This window comes from Aphis gossypii, chromosome 2 (assembly GCF_020184175.1).
Source record: "Aphis gossypii isolate Hap1 chromosome 2, ASM2018417v2, whole genome shotgun sequence".
Taxonomy (NCBI): domain Eukaryota; kingdom Metazoa; phylum Arthropoda; class Insecta; order Hemiptera; family Aphididae; genus Aphis; species Aphis gossypii.
The window spans coordinates 9,436,894-9,451,286 of NC_065531.1; the positions used below are offsets into that span (position 1 = coordinate 9,436,894).

The following is a 14,393-nucleotide window of genomic DNA, read 5'->3' on the forward strand; positions in this document are numbered from 1 at the left end:
GTACTAAATACTAATATGCAAACTAGTAATTTTTCATAGCCTATTTGAAATCAGTTATTAGCTCACGTAGACATTGTAAAATCATAATATTATTTAAATTATCTTACTTAGACTTTTTTGGTAAATTATTTTCTGTTTTTGGTTCAATATTTTCATCTTCGTCTTCTGTCATCAAACTATTGTTAGCGCTGGAATCATTGGTCATTATCGAATCATCGTTCGACTTACTATTGCCATCGGACACGTCCTGTATAACAAAATTAATAAATTAAAACTTTATTCCGTTCATTATTATACCTAGTCATAAAACTCCACTTACTAAATTTTTGCTGTTATTTATTTTTCTCTTTTTGACGGGTTGTTTAAATATGGCCATTTCCTCTTCCGAATCATCGCTGATAGTGACGTCCGTTGACAAACATAATCCTTTATTTTTAGCGGGTGAAATATGCGTTTCTATATAAAAAAAAAAAATAAATAAATAAAATATTCACAAGGCGAAGACGTCCGGTATTATAATTGAATGCGGTACAGCATTAGTGATGGGCGAGAACGAAGAAGGGGAAAAATCATCCGACGATAGCCAACTTTTCGTTTGTATGTAAACGGATTCAAGCTTATCCGGAACGGATATTATACACCATATACTGCTTGCGCCCTGTGGGGATATTATTAATCGCGTTTTCCTTCCCCATTTATTTTTAATAATGACAAAACGGAGGGTTTCACAAAAATCCTTTTGTGAAAAGCCCCCCAGGGAGGATATTTGCTTGATATAGGAGTTATTATAAGAATTTTCTCTCGGTTTATTTTTTTAATTTTTTTTTTTTTTATTCGCCTCGGTTAAAGTATGGAAGAACAAAGAGAGATGACGTCGAGTAACAAGCAAAAACAGTACACCGTACTCTTCCTCCGTTACAGCGACACGGCCAATAAATATACGAACATGTATATATATTTTAATTAACTAAGAACTGACTTTATATGTATATAGATACACTTTTTAAAATATAAAATATAAACTATATTATACATAGGGTACGTCGGTACAACGCATTGCTGCATGCATTATACTATATTATAATGAAGTTAAATCGACAGTCACCGCTGTGTTCGGATCAACATCGAACGTTCAGAATTGAACCTTTCAAAGACAACATACATGTTAACAAATGCATATATATATATATATATTAATATATATAATTAAATAATATAAATAAAATTATTTTCCACTTTGTGTATTAGTATTAAATTATACTTCGATAATAATAAAATATAATAAATATGTGTATTGTGTATACAAGGTACACCGAAATAGTATATTTCCATAATGATATAGCATAGATTTAATTTATTCTATGCCATGGAATATAAAACGCGAACAATTAAATAATATTAATACCTCAACCTAACCTAACCTACGCCTATACTATTGGTAGTAGATAAGTTCGTTTTCCATTGATTTATATTACATACAAGCTTTAAGTATTGCAACTGTTAGAACGGTCACTCATTATTCCATATACTAGTAAATTAGATAACATATACCTAACCAATTTGTATACGTATGTTTATTGTTGGAAATATCAGTCAGTTTCGGGGGTGGAAAAAATAGTTTTTTTTGTGCTTAAGTTTTTTTTAATGTTTTTTCTATAATGTTTTAAACAGTTTATAAATTATTTTTTTAAATTTAAAACAATGTTTTGTTTCAAATGTAATAAATGTGGGTGGACTAATATTAAAATCATTCTTATATTACACGTCATTCTATATCATGATTGTATTTACCGTGATCTACAAACAAAATGTATTTTATGAAAAAAATTACGATTTAATGTACGTTTTTTTTAAAGTTTTAAACATAAATGGTATATGTATAAAATGTTTTAGACAAAACCACTTGTTCAAAATAATTTGTTTACAGCACATTCCAATCCTGGACTTAGTTGGTTTAATACTGTTAGCGCAACATATTATGTAGCCAAAGTAGCCATGTATATAATATGTTACGGTAAATGATGTTAAATGGAAATTTACATTATTCGCCGGTTATTAACATTATTGACCAAATACTCAGGTACCTACCTACTTATTGTTTAAAATCAGATATGCACGTGAAATTAATATATTACATAATATGTGCCCAATATATCCATAGTATGGAAAGACATAAATATAATACAAGGATTATTGAATTGAGTAAAATTATTAAATACTTACACAACGTACAAGTAAATTACATATTGTAATATTGTAATATAATGGCGTATTGATTAAAAGAAGACATTTTCAATTTATAATAATAACAATAATAAAATTGGGTGTTTCTACGAGACAACAAATTCAAAATAAATATGTCCTATAGGGTTATATAAACTCCAGTTTATTAAATTAACTACAGAAAATATTCTATATAATTTGTATTTAAATGTTCAACAATTTAACCGCAAGATACTATAATTAAAAAGCAACACAAGTGTTTTAGAAGTTAATTTCCTTCTCTGAAAGAGAAACTAGTGTTTAGTTTTTAATGACTTCTTGAGATTAATCTTCGGGTTATACACTTATACGTCTTTGAATTAAAATTTGTTTGCAGACTCTTAAACATTAATAGAGGGACAAGGGTTGAATAATATACCAAACATAAGTACTTGTTTTAATTTAACAAAATATATTTCATTCTTTTGTGTAATATCACACATTTACATAATAAATTAATAAAAGTCTCAATCTCTTATGTAGGTATATATTTAATAAACACAGAATATAATATAATCATGTAAATACAATAATATTTACTCTTTTAAACCGTACCTATAACTCTTGAGTCGAAGTAACGAGTTATCTTTTAAAAATCAAAATTGTTATACAAAAATATTACAGTAAAATAAGTATAGTATATAATACATTTTAATTTATAATTGTAAAATAAAAAGTTAAAAAATCTATAAAGATAATTCACAATTAATAATATTATAGTATAGCTTCCAAAAATGCATTATTTAAAATACTGTACAGTTGTAATATATAACGTATAAGGACTATAAACGACGCAGACACTGGGTAAAAGATGAAATGTTTGATAGAAATATAGTTATTTTCCAAATTAAACTAAACATTCAGCGAATTAGATATGTTGACTAGGTATTCATTAATGTACAATTGTCGACGATAAATAATACATAGGTATACCTATCTATAGATATCATTTTATTTATATAATTCCGCTTAAAAACACGTGATTTAATAATTAAATATTTAAAATTCGGTATGGATTATTGGTATACATACATGATATAGATCACTAGATGACTATCATATAGTATTATTAGTGAATTTAAATTAGAGTAAATTATTTAAAATAGTATTCTAGACCCCTGCCAAACAAATCCAAGTTTACAGATTTGCTTGTTGGTTTAAGACGTTTAAGATATATATATTATACATATATAGGTAATGATAAAATGATCTGCCGACAATTTAGATACCTACATAAAAAAATGTTTAAAAATACTCGATGTTATGTAGTATATACTTTACAAGTCAGTTATTTAAAAAGAAGAGTATAAGTATACATCATTACGAAACTTCAATATTTTAGTTTGTGTAGTATAATTACACAATGAGTTCAGTCAAGACTAATGAAGAAAAAGTATAAATAATTTTTCGTTACCAAAAATATATTTAATTTATAAATGAACGATAATTATTATCTAAAGTGCTGTTAATATAATTCATTTTACAGTACCTATACTTATTTGATTTGAGTTTGTGAAATCACGTAAATTTTTAGAGATTTTAAACGCACAAATAATAAACTTATTATATTATTTAAATAATTAACTTATCATCAAACCTGTATACGAATACACTATGAACAATTTAAAGTATAAACCTATAGGTAAATAAAGGTTATTACAGTTAAGGTGCAGAAAAAAATCGAAAGTGATTCATCTTTTATATGATAATAAAAATATTTTTTGCCTATAGTAGATACACAATAATTTCTTTCACATGTTTTTCATTTTTATTGGAGTAAGATGACTAATAGATTTGCAGATCGAAAATGTGAACTATCATTTTTAATGGACTTCATCATTTTTATCTGTCAAACAACTACACAATATCAGTTTTATTACATATAATTTGTTGTTCCTATACGTCTGTATTACAATAAGTCAGACCACGATTAATTGTTTTTTCGGCAAGGTCGCATGTGATGGTAGGAAATTAAAAAAAACATATTTTTTGTCTAAATATAGAGTTGCCATTGATATTTTGTCAAAACTGCTGTCCAAATAATAAATAAATTGGGGTAGTTTATATTTAATTCGGAGTTTAATCATAATACGGGGTAAGTCCACGGGGTATTTAATTTTTCACGAACAATACTGCGTGTTATAATGGTATATATTATATACCGACTATTAAATAAATTGATAATAATATATGTAATATCCGCTGCAGCAGCGATGATACGGTATACTATATACCTATATGTATCACGACTACCCAGCGGTCCACCGGAATATATTCGGCAATGACGTGTCGCGCACGCGGTCCGCATCAACCGCCGGCCGGCCGGAAGCGGCTGCGGGGGCGCGCGCTGTAGGGTGGCAAGAGCCGTCGAGGGGCGACTGCCGTGCCGCGCGTTTATATAATATATATATACCTATATCGATCGACGTGCGCGGCCATTTTATCGTCGTCACGGCGGCGGCACCGGACTTCCACGGCGCGCGTCCGGCCCGGCGCGTTTTTATTGGACGCCACGCGGTCCACGGACGACGACACGTCCGCCGCCGCCACGCACAGAATAATGTTTTACGTAGACATGGAAGCGTTGCACGTCCGTCGCGGCTCCTCGTTGCCAAGGGATACGCCGCGTTATTCACACTTGAAATATAAATCGCTCTGCCGCTCGTCGCCCTCGTGTGATATACGCAACCGCGTCACGCGAGCGCAAGCTTATATAGCTTTTCCGCTTGTTCTCGATCGCTCTGCTATATATATTCACGTGCGCACCTGCGCGAATTTTAACCGTTCACGCGTAGGTATACCGTATACCGTATATATATATAATACGCAGTTGTATATTGGTACGTACGTACTCGTATATATACCAAAGCTGCTCACCGTGCAGTGTTTGCAGTCCACAATCGGATGTACTTTTTACACGACTCATCTATAGTCACTATATATACAAAACTATTTGAGTACCTACCTATATACAATTCTACCTCGCGATTCTGCTTCAGAAATATACATATATATAACACGACAATAATAATTCAAAATATTTCATTTTAACATTATATATTAGGTGAACTATAAAATATAATTTTAGATTTTGAGCCGCGGAGCAAAGAATAAAAATTGATTTTACATTAACGTGTGTGTGTGTGTGTGTGTGTGTGTTTTTTTGACGTATACAAGAAAACCAGTCGATAAAATGCTTTAATTTTAAATTTAAGGGTGCAGGTTTTGAATGAAAAATTGGATCTAGTTTGGTACTTATTGAAGAGGTCAAAATTAAAAATTACCAGTATTTTTTTTTTTATATTTAACCGGGAAAAACAAACAAAAAATTAAGGGAAAATGGAAATTTTTATGAAATAATTATTTTGTAATCGAGATTAAGTATATCAATTCTTCTAAAATATAAAATAATATACTATATAGTATGGTCTAAATGAAATAGCAAGATAAACCAAAACAATAATAAATTATCATACATATTAGCTCGAACATAAATAATATAAATCATCGACGAAACGCAACTGAATGAGCATGACCTAATTGATTATATAGAACCGCAGTTGCTAATAGTGGAGTGGGATTTTGAATTTAACTAAACATAATCAAACTCATAAAGTCAAAAGTAAATTGCGTCGAGTTCAATAATGTAATAATTGTGGTGAACTAAATATAATTACTCATGCATGTATAAATTGGATAGCAAGTATTGAATTAATTAAAATATATGATGTATAATAACTAAAATATTAGTTAATGTTATATTTCTTAAAATTTAAAAATAAACTACAGGTTTACATTTTGATTTTGAAATCATTCATGTGTATGATATTATGATTCCTTTTTCTGTATCAAATTTAACGAATTGGAAATTATTACGTGTGTGTGTGTGTGTTTTATCAAGTTGAAAAAAACAAATGTTATAATTGAACCTTTCATCCGGCTTAAAACGCTAATCTGATCAAAAAAATGAACAACATGAATGGATAATATTTACAAGCGTTTACACATACTAGTATATCTATATATACAGTTTTAGAGAACCCTTCGCAAAATAATCTCAGAAACCCCAGTATATTTTATTGTTACATCCATTTGTGTTCGGAAGCATTTGACCGTCTCCTGCTAGGTAATATCATTGTTAAAGATCAGCCAACGCATTAACAAGGAAAGGATATGAGAAAAACGATAAGACGCATGTGAACACAATAAGTGTATAAATAGAGGTAATCGTATCTCGTTCATATATTGCGTCAAAAGGAAGCCGCGGCTGACGTGCCGCCGTCAGGAACACTACTGCATCAGCCGGTACAAGGTGTTTTGTAAAAAATTGCCTAGTCTCTTTTGTTTTTAATATCAAAGAAATGAAAAGGGTTTTGCGAATTCTAAAGAAGCCGATTAACTTGGTTTTGTTTTGCATGTTTTTATAATGCAAAGTCACGAGTGCCGAAACAAAAAAAAAATAAACAAAAGGAATTACGCACGCTATTAAGACACAATAGAAATGGTTAATCACAAAAAAAATATAGTCGGCAAAAATCAATGGATTTTGTTTTACTGTGAATCAAGTATTTAGCGATTTTAATTAAAATTAAAAGTATATTTTTTTAGAAAAAAAATATTCAAAACAACATTATACAATATTGATAATATAATTTCTATATTCTGACAGCGCATATTTCTATGCTAGTAATTATTTTAACTAATATACTTTTGATAATTCTTACGAATGCAAAAACTAGCACACAAGTTATTATATATTGGCGCAATTACTACTATCGTGTGAAACGGACTTAATTATTTACAAAAAAAACTGCAGTGTCGTCATAATTTAAAATATTCACTAACATAAAAGTTAATTAATAATTGACATATTTTGAGAATGGCCTAATCTAATGTAATAAATATAATAGCTGCTGAATTGTCTTCAAGTAATTAAAAGTTTAACGTTTATAATGATATATTTTATTTGTTTCGAAAAAATTATAAACATTTTGATAAAAAAAAAAAAGAGAACGAACTAAACAAGAAAAGAATTAATGCGCATTGAATACTTGAGAATTATATAAGTACATAATATAATGTATATATAGTATATACTTAAATAGTTATATACATATAATTTATATATATTACAGTAAAGTGTACGGACAAGTGTGTAGAAGGTTAAAATTGATAAATAATAAAAATATATCATACTTATTATAAGCACGAATATGTTACCTATAGTATAATATACGTATAATATTATGTCATATGAATATATGACATATTATAAAGATACCGTCTCTCGGTATAAAAGGTAAAATCGCACACATCTTTACCCCAACTCGTATTAATTTGCTTATAATAACTATATGCACCAACATTATACACATTTATTTTTCCTCTTTGAGAATACAAAATGTCATTTGCATTATGCAGAAGAATATATATATTTATACCCTACTGTCTCTTTCTATCCCCAGTCCCCATTAAGCTTAGTAATATATATTATACTGTACACGACGAGACGCTGTTTGGAGATGAGTTACGAGCGCGGTGAAAGGACAAAAGGGATCAGGATGCGGCCGACTAATTTAGCAAGTTTCCAACCCCGATATTATCCCTGGGCGCTTTTCAATACGCGAGCGCACACAGACACACACAACCATAGCTATATAATATATATTCACGCATATACCATTATATATAAACACAAGTAAAATTGTGTGTGCAGCAGAGTCGTAGGGTCTGCTGACACCATTGTCTGAAGGTGTCCTAAGTCCAGTTGCCATGGCAACGACGCGCGGCGGGACGGCAGCCAGCGTGATAATAGCAACGCCTTTCCGCATCCGTTGCCGTGGATACGCCCTTTCCCCCTTTTTTTATAACGGTCATCGCTGCGTTCGTTATTTTTATATATTCATCATTTTCCAAAAAAGCCAACAGCGATTTTTCCGGCTAAATCGTATACACGAGTATTATATATTATTTTCAGAATAATTCAATAATAGGTACCTATATTAACTTAGAGTTAATTATAGTAATGAGAGCTGTACGTATATCAACTAAGCTAAACTTGCATCTGATATATGATATATTAACACAAAATACCCGAAATAACCTTATAAACATAAGATGCATAGTACGAAACAATATTATAATATTATATTTTTATATATAATTTTTTTTTTATTCCACCAATAAAACACTAAAAAAATATACATATTCGTTCTTTTCGTCACAATGACATATCCTATACGTACCTAAATGTTATATTAGACAGCATTAGGCATTTTTTTTTTCATATGACTTTTACTTTTAATTTAAGATATTTTAACTTATCAAAACCATTGAAGTTATTTATTATTATAATGTAATAGCTACTAAAGAAATAATACTTAAATAATCAACAAAAAAAAAGAAGGTTATTAGTATGTACAGACGTACAGTAGCTAGTATAACTATCACAACTATAGTATACACAACACGATGGTTAACACAAAAACACACACAATTATAACTGATTGTTTTGTTATCTATGCATAATATATGTATCTAATTATAAGATTTTTTAATTATGAATAATATATAAATACCTCAATAAAGTATTATATTGATACTATTATTTTTTACAACTATTATAATTATTATATTGTATATTACAACTGAAGAAATTTAAACTTCTTTAATATTTTAGTTTTTACGTATAACTATTATTTACAATTTGTAAATAATTTAAATGAATTATGAGATTATTTAAAATTACTAAATCTACATAAATTTGTTTGCTTAGTATTAAAATAAGAATTATTGATTTTTTTTATATATCATATAAATATGTTTTTGAGTAGGTACCTATCAATAAACTTTTAATACACATACAAAATATATAATGTACATAATATTATGTCACATATACTATTAAACTACATTAAAATATGAAAACTAGTAATACCACAGCCAACAGCACATAATTAAATACACGTTTTTTAATTACACATACCTGCAGGTTTCTTTTCTGGAGTATTTGGTTTTTTCTGTTTCTTTTCCTTTTGTTGTTTTTTTAGTTGCTCCTTCTGTTGCCATTCTACTAATTTCTGTTGAAATTCTTCTTCTGACAGTTTTTCTAAACGTTCTGAAAATTAAGGACAGTATTAATAATAATAACTGCATAATACTTGTTATGTTTAAATTATGTATTAGCAAAAAACTTAAAAACTTCTAAAGAAGTAATACTTATAGTAATTTGTTCTTATAGAATATTTAAATAACACCATACTCATAAATATTTTTGCATATTTTTATACAGATAATAACCATTTTGTGTAACGATATTACATATATAAATATATTACATGGCATTTTAACTATAATTAATAGTTATTATACTAAAAGACATTAAATAAATAGTATGGATGCCATATTTAATAGTTCCTTCATAAAAATACTTATAAGAGACATAAGCCTATATATTATATATATTATTTATAATTAATGGAAAATAGTTATCACGCAAAATTGTAATCTAATTAAGTAAGTATCTAAAATTAACTTTTTATCAATTTTATTTTAACTTATATTTTACACGTTATCTAATCGCTGTACCTAGTAGTTAATATCATTTTGAAAATGTTTTATAAGTAATAAACAGTACACATGTTTGTATCTACATATTATACAGTTATGTACAAACAAATTATTAATTATTTGAAAAATAAATATAAAGTATGGTTTTTTATAAAAAACCAATAATAATGTCATTTGAATACGATTTTTTAACACCCAGATTAATATATTAATTTGTAAATAAATATTTCATTTAAAAAATCATTGTTTTTATTATTTTTGAGTAAATAGGTAAAATATTTAATACAGCATGCTGTATGAGAAAATATTCATAAAAATGTATAATTGTTGTCACAAAGGATCTCTAAACAACTGGTTCGGATTCTTTTTTTTATGTACATAATTCCTCTAGCAGGCTTTAGCTTATTATTGCGTTTTAAATCTGTCCTCGGGGTTTGTATTCGATCACAAAAAAGGGATACGACGCTATACGCAATAAGAGCCAATTAAAACCACCATTCTAGACTAGGACATTTTTTATATTGACATTCCAAGTTATAAGTGGTTTTTTTTTTAATATACGATGGGTTTTTACAATACAATACGAAAGGGAGCGCCCATGAAATACAACACACGCACGCAAACACACTTACACGCGCACACACGTATATATATAAACCCTAATATATACTCCGACAACTATTAGACGGCCAATAGAATGAGAGACGTATTAATTAACCCTATGGGGAGCCTTGATGGCGAGGGCGAATTTGACAGGGGTGAGCTCTCGGTACACAAAGAAACCACTTCACAGACTGTATTCGACATTATATCAGAGGATGTATTAAAAAATAAATAAATGAAATTACCCAATTAAATAAAAGAGAAAAATTTAATTTAAATTTAAACTGGAGTGAATTTTTTTAACTGATTTTGAGTGGAAAATATGATGTACACTATAATATGATATTATTAATATCTGTAGAATATTTTTTTATTATTTTTATTCGCAAAACTTACGATACGCGTACATTCAGAGTTAAAGTCGAAATTGAATTCAAGAACAAATATCTAAACGTAAAAAATGGCTCAATACTTATTCTGTCTGGCGAAGGGTATTTGATTCGACAAAGCAAAACGAAAAACAAAATTGATTCTTTTGTGCTCCAAATCACGAGCACAAACAACAAGTAAACCTAATAATAAATCTCATGACCGTTAGGCTTTTATATTGCCCTTTGCTAAAGGGATTCTAGAATTTATAGTATTTATACTTTTTTGCTGAGTCTCCAATATATAATATTATATAAACTATATTTTATAGGCAAAATATTTTACTTATCCACAAATATAGCTTAGTTTATATAGACAATTACAAATTACAACTTGAAAAAACAATTATTCAAAAATTAAATTTTCAAAATTTAAACAAAAAAATTAACTAATGGGAAACCCAAATATATAATGCATTTTAAACTATACAATCAAAATTTAACATGAAAATCTTAATTTTTAAGTAAATACAGCAAATAATATGGTGTAGATACTAGATATAACTTATTTTAGATTCTGAACAGAGTGAGGAGTTGTGAGCGAGTTTTTTTTTTTGTGTCTGTGTACAGTGTACACCATATAACTTGTCGAAATAATGGCTTCTATTTAAAACTTCAGGGGTGGTTTATTCCGATGGCTAATTTAAAATCTTTGGTGCATTATAGGGGACTAAACTAAGAAATTTCCAGTAGTTTTCAAAAAAGTTGGGAAAAACAACAAAAAAGTGACGGAAAAACGGTAAATTTTACGCAAACGAGTTTTCGACAAAATTGATTTTTTTATCAAATAGTAGTACCTAACTCAAAAACGAATCACTGTAAATAAATTGAAATTTTCACCAATTGTTTATATTATCGTTATTTAAAAACGGAATATTTTTTAAATATTCTAGCTATTTTTTTTTTTTAACTATTTATAGACAACTGAAATTTTCGATTTTTTTAAGTAATTTTTTTTTTTAAATGTCGATAAAAAAATTTGAAAATTAAATACAAGGTTTCTTATAAGTTGTTCTTATTGAAGTTAAAAAAAAACAAAATCGTTAGACACAATTTTTTTTTTAATAAGCGATGAAAGTTTAAAATTTTACGAAATCGCGTCACGATAACGATTTTAAATATTTGATATTATTCAAAAAGAATAAGTCTTAAATAATTACAATTTTCATCAGTTACATAGATTGCCACTTTCTTTACATAATTTAATTTTCAAAACATTTCTATTTAAAATAATTTTTTTTTTTATAAATGATGACAACATTTTTTTGGCTAAGTCAAAATACTTGGAAATTAAATATAAAGTTCCTCATGAACTTTTTCAATAAGTTTTTTAGTGATTCAAAAATTATAAGAATACATAAGCACAATTTTTTTTTATTATATCGTTTCAAGTTCTATTATTGACAAAAATTCGTCAAAATCATAAATATTTGCAGATTATTTTGTAGTGAAAAATGTATAAACAATTTTGTATAAGTTGCTAAGACCACAAGATTTTCCATACGTTTGGCTTACAATATTTATAAAAGAAGTTAAGCGTCGACTAATTAAAAAAAAATTTTCTTAAGTTTAAATTTGTACGAAATCCGAAATTCACACTTAAAATAACGATTTTAAGTAACATTAGAGTTTTGTTATAGTTAAAAATTACTAGTCGTAGAAACTTAAAACATAATATACCAGTTGCTTAAATTGAAATTTTCTGTAAATGATTTCAATTTGGGATATTCAGGACTCAGGTCATTAAAACATGAACCACCATTCTACCACCCACTGGAAAATATATCCTATGCTGACAAATCATCTCCGTTCAGAATCATTTTTCATATAAAATGATACATTATATTGCATTCAAATTTAACACATCCATATAATTATTCCATTATAGTGGCCTACACTATATGTCCGAAGTCCACTCGATACCTACTGTACAGCAGAGCTTAGCCCACTTGACCACCCTTTTTTTTATAAGTTGCTAATTTGAACTAAAGCGGTGATATTTATTTATAAACATAATTATTCGTTGTTTAAAATAATATAAATTTATGATATTAAAAAATATAAAATTACAAACTAAACTTTATGATATACATAGGATTTACAATATTCAAATTATACTAAATTATAATATTTTGTTCTGATCCAAAATTTAAAATACCGTCCTCAATGTTTAGTTTTTATAAAGTCTCATGTTATTCAAGTGTACCTTCATATAGATTATTATCATTCTTGATGAATAAATATAAATTTTACTTTTTTTTCAATGGTAAATTTTTTAAATTTTTTTTCACTCTATAATTTATGTATATTTTTATTTGATACATGTTGAGTACATTTTTAACTTGTAGTGTATGCATTATATGTACGTTAGAGAAAAATCAAATTGGTACTTCTTTCAAACACAAAACTTTGTAAGTAAAAAAAGTTAAATTTTAATTTTGATAATTTGTTGTACGTTATTACATTAATAATAAATAATAATAATTACCCAATAAATCAAATATATATTATATATAGTTCGATAAAGACTCATTTTGTCGAAATATTTTAAAATTAACAGGAAATATTTCCTTTTAAATAATTTAAAGCCATTAAAAACAACATATTTGAAAAAAGTTATATCTTAGATTTTAAGTAGAGTAATGATAGTATTGATTTTACAATTATATATGTTTTTTTATCATTGTATGGAGACACTTTTTACAGTAAATGATTCGATTATTAACTTTAAGGGTGATTTTTGGTAGGAAATTGAATCTGTAGTTTGTAGTTTGGTGGGTTTTAAATAAAGTATTCTTAATAATTGGTGAAATCAAAAATAAATAATAATATAGAAAGATCGGGAATTTTATTCAAAATAAGTTTTTGATAAAATCCATTTTGTTTGAATTCAAAAACAAATAACCAAACACAGTATATAATATACATACATACTCACTATACATACTTGAAATTTCCACATACATAAAAAATAATCTCACATCGTTATAAAATCAAAATGTTCATCAATCCGTATAGTATTTAAAATTATTTTAATAATTTAGTTTTATTTACAATATAATATGTAAGAGTATTTAATTAAAGGTTTTATAATATAATAAACAAATTTTCAAATTATTTTATTTTTAAGAATAGGAAAAATATTGTTATAGTAAAATATGACATATTTATAAAAATATACCTAATTAAGTTATCAGCGAAAATTCAAAATTTCAAATACGTAACTAAAATACTCAGTCATAACTAATAAGTAAAAAAATAATGAATATCAACAATTTTTGAAGTTTGTTAATAACTAATAACTATACTAACTTTAACTATATAGATATAGAATTATTAAAACATTCCATTCAAAAATATAATGTAGTTACATAATTAAACTTTGAAAGTAGATTATACATATTTATTCTACAGTTCTACCCGAAAATAAAGCTATACAAATACAAAAAATACAGAAAAACCAAAACCAATTTATATCTTTTTCTCAGATCAGAATCTAACAGAATTCTTTTAGTTAACTATTTATGCAGT

At 27.2% G+C, this 14,393-nt stretch overlaps 1 protein-coding gene across 4 annotated transcripts in view; it reads right to left on the reverse strand.

The window, feature by feature from the left end:
* The window catches only part of LOC114120346 (Fanconi anemia group J protein homolog), a 273,602-nt gene that overhangs the window by 12,582 nt on the left and 246,627 nt on the right, over window positions 1–14,393 (reverse strand). For all 4 annotated transcript variants that reach the window (XM_050201548.1, XM_050201549.1, XM_027982223.2 and 1 more), the window contains 3 exons: window positions 9,248–9,379; window positions 320–456; window positions 108–247 (listed from right to left, as the gene is read on the reverse strand). In XM_050201548.1, the coding sequence (XP_050057505.1) occupies window positions 108–247; window positions 320–456; window positions 9,248–9,379 (409 nt within the window). The remainder of the gene's footprint in view (window positions 1–107; window positions 248–319; window positions 457–9,247; window positions 9,380–14,393) is intronic.